Source organism: Littorina saxatilis, linkage group LG12 (genome assembly GCF_037325665.1).
Source record: "Littorina saxatilis isolate snail1 linkage group LG12, US_GU_Lsax_2.0, whole genome shotgun sequence".
In the NCBI taxonomy this organism is placed as follows: domain Eukaryota; kingdom Metazoa; phylum Mollusca; class Gastropoda; order Littorinimorpha; family Littorinidae; genus Littorina; species Littorina saxatilis.
The window spans coordinates 38,233,347-38,246,558 of record NC_090256.1 but is presented as its reverse complement, the minus strand read 5'-3'; the positions used below and the strand labels follow the sequence as shown (position 1 = coordinate 38,246,558).

The 13,212-nt window shown below is 43.4% G+C and overlaps 1 protein-coding gene across 2 annotated transcripts in view; it reads left to right on the top strand.

Moving 5' to 3' along the window:
• The window catches only part of LOC138981871 (eukaryotic translation initiation factor 3 subunit A-like), a 48,060-nt gene that overhangs the window by 29,590 nt on the left and 5,258 nt on the right, over positions 1-13,212 (top strand). For both annotated transcript variants that reach the window (XM_070355008.1, XM_070355007.1), the window contains exons 11-18: positions 2,275-2,412; positions 4,324-4,533; positions 7,398-7,502; positions 8,231-8,344; positions 9,157-9,279; positions 10,875-11,028; positions 11,891-12,077; positions 12,845-12,973. In XM_070355008.1, coding sequence (XP_070211109.1) covers positions 2,275-2,412; positions 4,324-4,533; positions 7,398-7,502; positions 8,231-8,344; positions 9,157-9,279; positions 10,875-11,028; positions 11,891-12,077; positions 12,845-12,973 — 1,160 coding nt within the window. The remainder of the gene's footprint in view (positions 1-2,274; positions 2,413-4,323; positions 4,534-7,397; positions 7,503-8,230; positions 8,345-9,156; positions 9,280-10,874; positions 11,029-11,890; positions 12,078-12,844; positions 12,974-13,212) is intronic.

The following is a 13,212-nucleotide window of genomic DNA, read 5'->3' as shown; positions in this document are numbered from 1 at the left end:
ATACGCCTCGCACTGGAGGGCCTGGGCCTCCTGGTGTTCCGCTAAAGGGGTGGTTGCAGTGGCTCCTCGCTCTATGCAGGTCGCCAACCACCTCTCGTTTATGTTTTCGCAGGGTGCCTCTGTCTCCTCTATGAGGGTCCGGCGCTCTGCGATCTCTGCTACTCTCAAGCAGATCGGCCGATCTGTTCAAGTGGGGGGGGTGATCGCTGCTGTCATTAAGGGCGCTGCTCTCAAGGAGGTCCGGTCTCGTTTGCCCGCTCCTAAGTGGGACCTGTTCCTTGTTTTAGCGTTCTTGCGGTCCGCGGAATTTGAGCCTTTGAGCGAGTCGAGTCTCTACAATCTCACTCGCAAGGCTCTTTTTCTGGTTCTTTTGGCTACGGCCCGACGGGGTAGCGAGGTCCACGCTCTGTCGGGTCTGCCAGGTGACATTTTGTTCGAGTCGGACGGCTCAGTATCTCTTCGTTTCCGTCCCGACTTCCTGGCCAAGAATCAGGCTCCGGGGCAGGCCTCTCCGTTGGTTCGCGTCAAGGCCTTGACCAACGCGTTGGCTCCGGATGACCCTGATTCGGTCAACTGTCCAGTTAGGGCCTTACGTCTGTATTTGGCTCGGACTCAGCCGGTTCGTTCCTCCTCACAAAAGCTATTGTTTATCTCTCTTCTCACTTCAAGGGAGAAAGACGTTTCAAGAGTTACGTTGGCCCGGTGGGTATCGTCCCTTATTCGGCAAGCCTACAGTTGGTGTCACACAAGTGGGGGGGGGGCTCAGCCTGCCTTTCCCCTGGTCTCGGCCAGAGCCCATGAGACTAGGGCGTGGTCTTCGTCTTTGGCCGTTCTTCGCTCGCAACGGCTTGACGAGGTGCTCTCGACGGCTTACTGGCGCTCAGAAGATATTTTCATTAATTACTATCTTCGAGACGTGGCTGCACTCAGACAGGATGGATCTCGCGGTCTACCTGCCCATATAGCAGCTGGCCAGTTCCTGTCCAGAATGTGATGGTGAGTTTGATTTATTTCTTGCCCACCGCCATGTTGATGTTATCTGCTATATGTGATTCGGAGTAAGAATATGTAATTTAATGGAAAATTTCTAAAGTAAATTTTCATTTCATTAATATACTTACCCGAATCACATATCGAAGTCCCTCCCGCCTGCCCCGCTGTTTGTTTCGGTTTTTCTCTGAGCCGGAATGAAGTAGCCACGTGCGTGGGATGGGAAGTAGCTAATGGGAGGTAACTCCCAGGGGGTAGCTCACTACCATATGCTAGTTCCAGCTTTTTTGGTGTGGGGTTGCTTCCCTTTAATTACTTTAAAGATGGGTAGCGCTTTCAGTACCTTAGCATACCAGACGGTGTCAACTGCTATATGTGATTCGGGTAAGTATATTAATGAAATGAAAATTTACTTTAGAAATTTTCCATTATGTGCTACCTGTTCTGCTGTCATTGTCATGGCACTTACGGACTGAAGGTGGTTTTTGAGTCACTTGAGAAAAAGTGACTCTATGTAATCGGTCAGTGTTAGTCTGTCCGGCCGGCCGGCCGGCCGTAGACACCACCTTAACGTTGGACTTTTCTCGGAAACTATCAAAGCGATCGGGCTCATATTTTGTTTAGTCGTGACCTCCAATGACCTCTACACTTTAACGATGGTTTCGTTGACCTTTGACCTTTTTCAAGGTCACAGGTCAGCGTCAAAGGAAAAATTAGACATTTTATATCTTTGACAAAGTTCATCGGATGTGATTGAAACTTTGTAGGATTATTCTTTACATCAAAGTATTTACATCTGTAGCCTTTTACGAACGTTATCAGAAAAACAAGGGAGATAACTAGCCTTTTCTGTTCGGCAACACACAACTTAACGTTGGGCTTTTCTCGGAAACTATAAAAGTGACCGGGCTCAAATTTTATGTGAACGTGACTCATTGTGTTGTGAATAGCAATTTCTTCCTGTCCATCTGATGCCTCATATAATATTCAGAACTGCGAAAGTGACTCGATCGAGCGTTTGCTCTTCTTGTTTTTTCAAAAGAGATATATTGTGCATCAGAGCACTGGCTCCATTCCATGCAATACACAGAGAATAAACGGGACAAGTTAAACAAGGATTTAACTGGGGCTAATATAATATTTTTTGGTTGAACCTCAAAGGAGTGTGGAACAGATTTGTGATGCAATGTGTGTTGCAGTTTTATTTATTTCTTGTTTTGTTATTTTTTTTAATCTTTGTCATGTACCCCCATGGAGTGAATACTAAATCCTTGTGTTGTCCAGGAAGAGGATGAGGAGCTGAAGGCGCAGATCCTCAACAGCTACCGCCTCACGTCCAAGAAGGAGCACACCCGCATCCTGCAGCGCAGAGCTGTCATCGAGGACCGCAAGGAACAGCTGGAGAACCTCAACGACGCGAGGGTCAGTGCTGGTGCACCCTTTACATTTCTCTTTTTTTTCTCGAATATTTTTGTAATGCGTTAGCTACAAACTTTCATCACATATTTTACTACGTAAACAATTCACAAGCTTGAGAACTCGCCGATTTCCCAAGGAAAGTGACTTTTCTCAGGAATGAAAAAAGTGGGCCAGAGATAACAATAAAAATGTCCTAGAAGAAAGTAATATGTTCTTAGTTACATTCTGTGTGTGTTCTAGCTGCCAGGAGAAACCATCAAATCGCCTTGGAAATTGTTATATTTCATTCTTGAATGGGAATCTCGCCTAAAGTCTTGCGTTTTACAATGACAATTAAAAAAGGTCTTACCAGTTTTTGGTAATGTTGATTTGAAACATTTACTTGTCAAGACGAAATTTCCACAGCACCAGCTCTTCTGACATTGCCTGTGTTTTTCTCTCCTTTGTTCATTGCCTGTGTTTTTCTCTCATGTGACATTGTCTGTGTTTATCTCTCATGTGACATAAGATGTTTGATGGGTTGTTGACAGACCAGCTTTTTTGTCGTCCGAGGGGGAGCATATCGTCTTTTGTTTCATATTTATTGACCAAGGCCGAAGGCCGCGGTCAATAAATATGAAACAAAAGTCGATATGCCCCCCGAGGACCGACAAAAAAAGCTGGTCTGACAACAAACCACCAAACATCGTTTTTGTCATCATTTTGGTAGTGAGAAAATAAGATAACAATCAACACAGGGAGCCATGCTTTGAAACACGGGTTCCGTGCGAATAACCACACGAGCTCCGTGCGGATAACCACTGGCAATCAAAGCTGGCGTGTGAATGCAACTTTCTGTATTTTAGAGTTCATAAAATGTTGGGATGAATATGTCAGGTTTGAGGATGCACAGTTCTGTTTGTTCATCTCGGTATTCCACTCCCTCGGCTTTCAGTTGTGAGTATTAAGCTTAGTAATCGAATGTGGAAGCTACGTTGAGTCAAAGGTCACAGAAGATTTGCGTCGTGCAGCGAAGGAAAGAATCGCGATCTTGTTTCCGACTCAGTACCTCTTTGTTTTTCATTAGACCTGTCAATCTGCTTGCTCGGCTTTGTGAGATGTTTGCATATCTTGTTGCTATTTTCTTTGCTTTTATCATTATTTCTTATTTGTGCTTCGTTTATCGATACAACGTCTTGTGCACGGGTCAAAATGTGTGTGTCAGCTCAGGGGTCAATTGGTTTGACTTGAACAGACCTGGGAACCCATACCATTTCACCGTATTTTGTACGCATGATTGTCTAGAATACGATCAGTACGGTCAGTGGAAAATAATACGACGAGAAATATTCTTAGACTACTTACATGATTACAGTCAATGTCACTAAACATTGAAAGAAGCTTTTGTTTTAAATGTGTTGGTAAACTTAACTGTGCGACGGACGCGTGTGAAGCATATTTGAATCATGGATGTACACTCATTTTTCTGAAAATACACCAAGTTTGTTTGAGAATACTCCAAGTGCAAAACAGGGTTCCCAGGTCTGCTTGAACTTGACGTTCGTGTTTCTCACACAAAGATACACGCACTCCATGACTTTGTAAGAAGACATGACATATCGGTAGGTTTCATTTGTTTGTGAAGAATTTATTGAAGTAGTTTTTTTTGTTGTTGTTACTTTTGCCAGTTTGCCAGTTGGTTTTTGGAACTTTGCAAAGCAGTGTCTTGTCGTCTGTTTGGGTCTGGGGAAACGCCAATGAAAAGAGCCGAAGAATCCTCGAGCGTTTCTATTGGGTTTGCTTTTGATTATCCATGTAATAGGGCTTCCTGCAACTATGGTAACCGGGGATTTATTCCCCGGGGAACATGAGATTTATTTACCAGGTGCTTGTGAATGAAAACTCGTGAAAATGATGACAATATGTGGTGTTCAGGAGCGTGAAGAGCAGGAGCATGTGGAGGAGGCCCGCCGCAAAGCCTACGAGGCAGAGATGGCGCGTCTGGAGCGGGAGGCGGAGGAGCGGAAGAAGCAGCGTCAGGAGCAGGAGCACCAGGAGATCAAACGCAAGCACGTCAAAGAGCGACTGGAAGAGCTGCGCAAAACACCGCAAGGATCCAAGATCTTCCAGAACATCGATGAGGAGGTCTGTACTGCTTCCTTTCAAAACTGGTTTACACCTACAAACAAGATGCAATGGAACATATTATGTGCGAGCAACGACACACTCTCACTCACACACTCTCACTCACACACAAACACGCGCACACCAATCCCCTCTCCCCTCACCTGACCTCAACTCCGAAAATGCGAGTCCACTTTAGCGATTTTACTTCTAGTACTACTTTAGCTGCCTGGGAATAGTTGCTGCTAAAGGCTCACTGCAGATCTGCTGCTCCTCCCAGTGGGGCAGTCAGCGTAATTTGAGCCGAAAGCGAAGATTGGAGTTCTCATATCGACTCAAGTGGAAATATCACTGTGTTGGACACAATTCCACTCGACATTTTCATATGTTCAACTTTGCTTCTGTTTCAAGTGTCTAGCTCATTTTTTCATGCCACTAACACAAAAACTTTATTTTTTATTAATAGGTATTTTATGTTAGCTGATACAAATCGTTAAGTCGGCTCGACCGCTACTTAATTTTATGTGGACTTCTGTCTTCTGTATTGATGTACAGTTGTACTAAATGTGGGGTAACATATGTACGTGTGGGGACACACGCGGGCACACACTCTCCCATCCCCTCACCTCAACTCCAAAACACTGAAAAAAATCAGGTCTTTTAACACTTTCTACCCCACCTATGTTGACCAAGTTTTTTTTTAGCCGAGACCAGCTGTGCTGCAGCAGGTCACTCAGAATTGTAGAAACTGTGTAGAAACTGTATCAACACAGATTGAATGCAGGCGTTAGATCGACGTTACAGGAAGTGACTGTGTACCGTACCAGGTCAGGCTGGGAATTGTTGCTGCTAAAGGCTCACTGCAGATCTGCTGTTCCTCCCAGTGGGGCAGTCAGCGTAATTTGAGCCGAAAGCAAAGATTGGAGTTCTCATATCGACTCAAGTGGAAATATCACTGTGTTGGACACAATTCCACTCGACATTTTCATATGGTTAACTTTGCTCCTTTTTCAAGTGCCTAGCTAATTTGTTCGTTCCACTAACACACACACGTTTTTTTTTATTAATTTGTATTTTATGTTGGCTGATGCAAGTCGTTCAGTCAGCTCGACCTCTTCTTCATTGTATGTGGACTTCTGTCTTCAGTAGGGATGTACACTTGTGTTTGGGTGGGGGAAGTTATGGTCAGCAATCACATCAATCAGTATTTTACTGGTTTAGAGTTTGTGATTACACTAGAGGATGTTGGTGATACCATTTTTGAGTCACTTGAGAAAAAGTGACTATGTAATCGGTCAGTGTTAGTCTGTCTGGCCGGCCGGCCGGCCGGCCGGCCATCCGTAGACACCACCTTAACGTTGGACTTTTCTCGGAAACTATCAAAGCGATCCGGCTCATATTTTGTTTAGTCGTGACCTCCAATGACCTCTACACTTTAACGATGGTTTCGTTGACCTTTGACCTTTTTCAAGGTCACAGGTCAGCGTCAAAGGAAAAATTAGACATTTTATATCTTTGACAAAGTTCATCGGATGTGATTGAAACTTTGTAGGATTATTCTTTACATCAAAGTATTTACATCTGTAGCCTTTTACGAACGTTATCAGAAAAACAAGGGAGATAACTAGCCTTTTCTGTTCGGCAACACACAACTTAACGTTGGGCTTTTCTCGGAAACTATAAAAGTGACCGGGCTCAAATTTTATGTGAACGTGACTCCCAGTGACCTCTACACTTTGACGTCTGCTTTGGTGACCTTTGACCTTTTTCAAGGTCACAGGTATGTCTTGAAGGAAAAAAATTGAAATATCATATCTCTGAAACTATTCATCGGATTTGATTCAAACTTTATAGGATTATTCTTTACATCAAATTATTTACATCTGTATTGTGTTGTGAATAGCAATTTCTTCCTGTCCATCTGATGCCTCATATAATATTCAGAACTGCGAAAGTGACTCGATCGAGCGTTTGCTCTTCTTGTTAAACTGATAATCTTGTATAGCCCTGTGATTTACTGCAACAATAAACCTGTCATAATTTAAAACCTTCTAATTTAAATGGCACTGTTCATGCTTTAACTTCAAATGGCACTTCATATGCTTGTGTATTTGTGTTCCTGTGTGTGTGTTATTGTTGTTTATATTGATGTGTGTTTCAATGTGTTTGTGTTTCTCCAGCCATATTGTAATTTCTCTTTTTGAGACAATAAGGTAGTATTGTACAGTGAAAACTGTCAAATACGGTCACTGGACTTAGCGGACACTCGCAGAATACGGACAGTCAGTCTCGGCACGGACTGCTTTACACTGTAAAACACCTGTACGTTACGGCCACCTCGGCATTACGGACGCGGACACGTATTTTGGGTCCATAATAAGTGTGTGCGGCCAGATCAAAGGCATTGTGATAGCTGGGTGGCCTTGTTAAAAGACACGACCTTCTTCCCAGGGGTCAATGACCCAGTTTTTGCCATGAGAGGTGGTTCCCCTGTCATATCTGAGAGAGGAAACACTTCCTGCATCGGGGTCAGTGACCGGTCAGTGACCGAGTTTAACAGAGTGGAAATCTGTGTGTGCGGCCAGATCAAAGGCAGGGCAGTACCTAGTAGCTGAAACATGCATTATCACAAGTTTTTAAACTTGTTTTACAACAGTCAATATTAAATGTTTCTCTATTTAATCTAAACAGCTTCTGTTTTTCTTATAAATGTACATGTACATGTGCAGTACTCTCTCTCTCTCAACTTGACTTTGTCGCGTTTACTTGCACCTGTCTAATAAGGACACCTGCAGAATAAGGACACTTTTGTCTGGTCCCAAGGGTGTCCTTATTTGACAGGTTTTACTGTATTGATATTGTGTTTATCATTGTGTGTTGTGCAGGAGATGGCTGACCTGGACGTGGACGAGATCATGGCCAAGCAGGTGGAGCAGCTGGAGAAGGAGAAGAAAGAGCTGCAGGAGCGTCTCAGGGGCCAGGAGAAAAAGGTAAGGCTATTCTCAACATGGAGCTGTGTGCATGTTCTGTCTCTGTCTGACTTATAAACTGACGGTATCTGTCTCACAGACTGACGGTATCTTTTGGTCTATGCAAGCACATGCTTTGGAGAGATTTAGACTAGAAAGGTTCATGTGTTGTTGGTGGTTTTGTGCAGTTAATGTGCATTGCATCTACATGTCACATATACTGATAAAAAGTTTGGTAACCTGGTGGCGTGGGTGTGTGTGCCCATGCTTGAAGCCAGAATTTTGGCAGTTTTTTTCATATTATGCAGGCAGTGCGAGTTCTGAACTACAGAAGAACCACTATCCAGTGCTATTCTTTGGTGGCTGCAAAAAGTTCATACCCTATGCACCCATGCTTGATGCGATGTATGTTCAGATTTTTAGCAGCAGGATCAGTGATGTACTTTTTTTTCTCTCCAAAACCATGGGTGGGATTCTTCCGGTATAGGCCGGAAATCCAGATTCGATTATGGCCTCTTTTTTTTCTCTCTGCCCATGGACCCCACTGGGGACTTTCGACAGCGCCCAGACCGCCCCTTAAAATTCTTCAGGATTCATGACATTTTTCAGTTCCACCCATGTAATACGACTTGTTATCAGGGAGGATTGTTGTTTTGAGGCCAAAATCTGCTTCAAAACTAGAACAGAAAGAAGTTGCAGCCACAGAGAGTGGAAAACCAGCATGTACTCATCCTCTGTGTGCATTTCAGGTGGACTATCTGGCCAGAGCCAAGCGCTACGAGGAGCTCCCCCTGCTGCTGAAACAGTACGAGGAGGAGAAACAGGTCAACCGAGAGTTCTGGGAACAACAGGAGAGAGAGAGGGTAGGCACTTTTCATCTGTGTATAAGTTGCAGTTGAAACTGGACTCAAGGGTTTCTTTGTTAGGCTTTTGCCTTTCAAGTCATAACTTTTAGATTAATGTTGTGTATACAATATTTTTAACATATTTTCTGTTTTTGCCTTCATAAGTCATTATGGTCTGAATTTTGAGTGACCAGGGATGTCCAGAGGAGGCAAAGAGCAAACAGTCAAGGTTGTCCTGTTTAGACTCAGCAAGTGCTACTACAGGTGTATAATTGACTGACATCTCTTCCCCTATCTCCCAGCACCTATATCCTTGTTAGTCAAGGTTGTCCTGTTTAGATTCAGCAAGGGCTACTGCAGGTGTATAATTGACTGACATTCCCTATCTTCCAGCACCTGTATCGCTGTTTGCAGAGTCCAGATCTTAGAAAAAGATCTTCTGTTCAGGCCGAGTTGAATATATCAACACTTACTGTTGGACGTTACTTTATTGTTTATTGTACAAGCTTAGCATTACTTTGCTGGTGTTGGTTGGGATCTATCCCTCTGTCTCTTCTTCTCTCTTTCAGTTTTTCTCATGTGTGTTTTGCAGATTAGCAATGACTGCCTGTAAGACAGGACCTAAGGACCTAACAGTACCATACTTCAGCAACAAAAATGTCAAAAAGTCGTCTCTGGATTGACAAGATGACTTGTTGTTTGGTTATAATCTTTTGAAGCAGCCTTGAAAATGTTGGCTGGGATAATTGCTTCCCTTGTTGGCTGGTATAATTACTTCCCTTTGTGTGTGTAGCTTCCAGGCTTGACGTGGTGTGTGTGTTACGTTGCAGATTGAGCAGATGAAGGAGGAGCGGGTCAACGCCCTGGAGACCAAGCATCGCCTGGTCAAGATCCTGGATGACGCTGATGTCTTCCTGAACGGCCTCAAGAAGGCCAGAAAGTCTGAGTATGAGGTAACGGCAATAACGTTGTTTTTAGTTCAAAACGGATGGACTGCTAACATTCCAAAATCAAGAATCTGAAACAAAAAAAGATTAATTTATGGGACATTTCATTATGAAAAAAACGAAACATTCACATAAGTTTGTGACAGCTTGAAACTCTGTCAATGTATGTGACCTTCAGTTTCTTTCTAGCATGAGGCATTTTCCCAACAGCTACAGTGGAGTCCGGGTACAACGAATCAAGGGAGATACATTTTAGTTCGTTATATCAGTAATTCGCTGTAGAGTTTTCAACCCTAAATGGCCTCAAGACAAGTTTTCCCACTCACCTTCAAATGATCGTCCCATCGATCTTTCCTTGGAGAGTACAATCTCTGCATGTTTTCAACAGCTTCATAATATAATCCATAGAGAGCTCTAGCAAACTAACAGCGGGAGGTGCACGAAAAGCGTCAGTTTTCGCGATAAATCTTTGACTCGCTCATTCACGGGACATAACTGCACTCCGGACTGTCCACAGTGTTGAGCAATTTAGGAGACTTCACTGCCTGAGGAGAGTATTGATTCAAAGGAACGTGTGGTTCTATATCGCGTCACTCGGTCTTGGATCGGAGAAAACAAAACAGTTCCAGATTTCGAAACCATGTTCGTTAGCCATTGTTTTTAGCAAGACAGACCACATGTGCACGAGCTTTGCTGACGTACATCGCAAAATGTCATGACATCACCACAACTTTCGGTTTTGGTTCGATCTGTGTACCTCCCGCTGTTAGTTTGTTCAGAGTTCGCTCATCACGTGATGTGCACTTGTGTTTGTGTATTTTTGTCTTTGGAGACAATTATTGACATCAGTTCGTTGTAGCCTTGTGACTTTTAGAGACCAAACGGCTCTGGGGCGATGAAAACGTGTGTGTTAAAAGAGGGGTTCGTTATGCAAATGAGTTCAAAAGGTTCGATGTAGCCGGAAAGTAGCAAGTAAGAAATAGAAGGCTGTCTGCCGGGAAATCAATGGCAGTTCGTTAAAAGAGGGATCTCGTTATACCAAGGTTCGTTATAGCTGGACTCCACTGTACATGAAATCCAGTGACAGGATAAATTGTTTAGTAGCTTTTGAGAGATCTTCAAATCTCAGCATTGCAAGACTTGTTGGTGGCTCTTGTTTGAGCGGAGAGAAAGTCACAGGTGCTTCCACAGGGAAGGGAAAAGTTGGTCATGGGTTGGATTATATGGGTCGAGAGTAATGCAGGTTTGCCTTTAGTGTTACTGTGGTAATCACCTTTGGACATCACAGAGTCAAAGAAGGCGTAAAGTAACTTGGTGAAAGTCATTTGTGCCGCCTCTTGTGGCTGTGTCATTTTACCTCACATCTGTTTGTAATACCTGGACGGAGGAAACATCACTGTACAGGTGTGGAGCTAAAGCAAAGAACTGTCTGCCAGTGTTTGAAAAAGAGTGTGTTACTGCAAAATCCATTGTTTTTGCTCTATCACTTAGGATAAAAGCAACCATTTATCTAATGTATCTGTTGCTGTGCATTAATGGTTAATGCCCAATTGCTTGGGATAATAGCCAGAATTAAAAATGTATGTTGCTGTGCATTACAGGAGAAGCTGAAAGACTTTGAGAAGACGTTGGCGGCGGAGCGCAAGAAGCGAATGTTGGAGCGCCGCCAGAAGCGCAAAGAGGAGCGCCGCACGAAGTGGGTGCAGGAGAAGGAGGAGGCCATTCAGCGGGCGCACGACGAGAAACTCAAGCAAGGTGGGCAGGGAATGGGTGTGCTTCCCAGTCAAGAGCGTTTTTTGTGGTCCTGTTTGCAGACCTGTTTACCCTTACTATTTTGGAGTAATAAATACAATTTTTAAGGATTTTTTTTGGAAAATACTCCATTTGAGTCCAGACTACGATTTTCAAATGTGCTTCCAATTAGGGTTGTGTTACTAATGTTGACTTTTGTAACAACTGAATTACTATTTTGGTCATCAGATTATTATTCTCAGACTTATCAGTACTCTTCCGCAATTTTTGCGGGTAGACAGGTCTGTGTTTGCACTTTTGTTGTTGTCAGAACAATGATGCTAACTTATATATATATATAGCTTGAGAGAGATACTTCTCGGTGAGAGCTACCTTCCTTGGACTGAGTCTGACAACTGCAAGGTGCTATTCACTTAATTAACGAAGGTGATAACTGCAAGCACAAGCCAGGAGCTGTGGTTTGTAAATACAGATGTCGTTTTTGTAGTTATGACATTTACTGAATCATGATAAGGGGTTATATGCAAAATAACATTGTGTTGGTAAGTATAAATAAGAAAATTATTATAAATTTTCATGTTCTTGCCTTTTGGCTTCAGTACACATCCAGAATAATTGTGCGTGTGTTTGTTAGTCCAATTCTCCGAGTGCTCCTATCGAACATCCAATCAAAAGCTTTTTAGCATTAGAACTTTGTAACGGAAGTCCTCTTTTTAAACATAGTAACGCCTGAATGTTAAGATGATTGTACGGTAGATTTCCTGATTTGCTGTATATCCATGAAAGCAATGCTCTCAATCAGAAAACTTGAAAAAAAGCTCAGCAGAATGGGTATCCACATGTTTTTTAAAATGTATTCCTTCAGAGCGTGAGGAGAAGGAACGCCTGGTGCAAGAGGAGCGCGAGCGGGAGGAGAACGAGTATGCAGAGAAACTGGCCAAGCTTGAAGCGCAGGCCGAGCGCCAGAGACAGCGTGAGCGTGAGATCGAGGAGCGTCAGCGATCCAGGGTGGATGAGGCACCGCCGTCTCGTGGAGATAGGGGGCGTGATGGGTACGTGCAGTCTATTTAATGATCTGGCCTGCTTGTCTTGCCTTTACTCTGACGTTCTTTGCTAAAAAGGTTCAGTTTTGGTGCAGCGAGCTTATTCAACATATTATGAAGGAAGGATAGTAAAACAATTACTTTTGAGACTGGGATAACTTGAGAGAGTGGGCAGTTAGAGTTTTGGAGGCAGGTGTATAGTTTACTATGGTTCGAGGAAAGCATTTTATTTTTGAAGAGGGTTAAAGGTACTTGTTTTCTTCAGGGAGAAGGTAGAAAGGTTTGAAGCATGTATTTTTTATTGTAATTGCAAGCAGGGACAATGATGCCAACTATGATTCACCCCGAGAGACTTGCTCTCGGTGAGGGTTTCCTTCCTTGGACTGAGTTCTGCTACAAAATATTACAAAATGAGAAACGGGGAAAGTTTAGATTTTGAACAGAGATAGGATAAATAAAAGTGGCTGCGTTTTCAGCAGATGAGCATGGTGACTTGAAGTCACTAAATGAATACAGTGGAACCCCCCTTTTAAGACCTTACAAAAATCGGAGAAAATCAGGTCTTATAAAGGAGGGAGTCTTAAAATAGGAGTAAATTTACAGGGGTTATGGTCAGAAAATTTTAAGAGGAGTCTTTAATCGGAGGGTCTTAATGGGGATTTGATTGCACTCGTGCTCTGTTCCCTCCAACTGTCAATTTACTGCATCCCCACTCCTTCAATAAAAAGCAATAATAAAAGAAACACTGAATAATGGCTGGCCTGTTGTATTTTCAGTGAAGCTCGTGAGCCTCCTGCAGAGAAAGAAAGCTGGCGTGCGCGCCATGCTGACCGTGAAGGGGAAGGGAAAGAGGAGAATGGGGAAGGCCGTGCCTGGAGGCCGTCTCAGCGCTGGAAGTCCGACAGGTAAGCATGCTCTTCAACACAAAATCTTCACATCATTTTGCTGCCTGCCTGGTCTTTAAAAGACTTTTTGGCTTTGATAGTGTTAGGAATGTTGATGGGGTAGATGTCCTTTGCTACTTTTAATGCCAGTGGACTGTGTAAAAGCTGTTGAGTGCTAGTATAGATATAAAAAATGTTATCCCCGAGTACGCTAGTACTCGGGCTCAACAGACATTAATTGTGTGTGTGTCTGTCTCGAC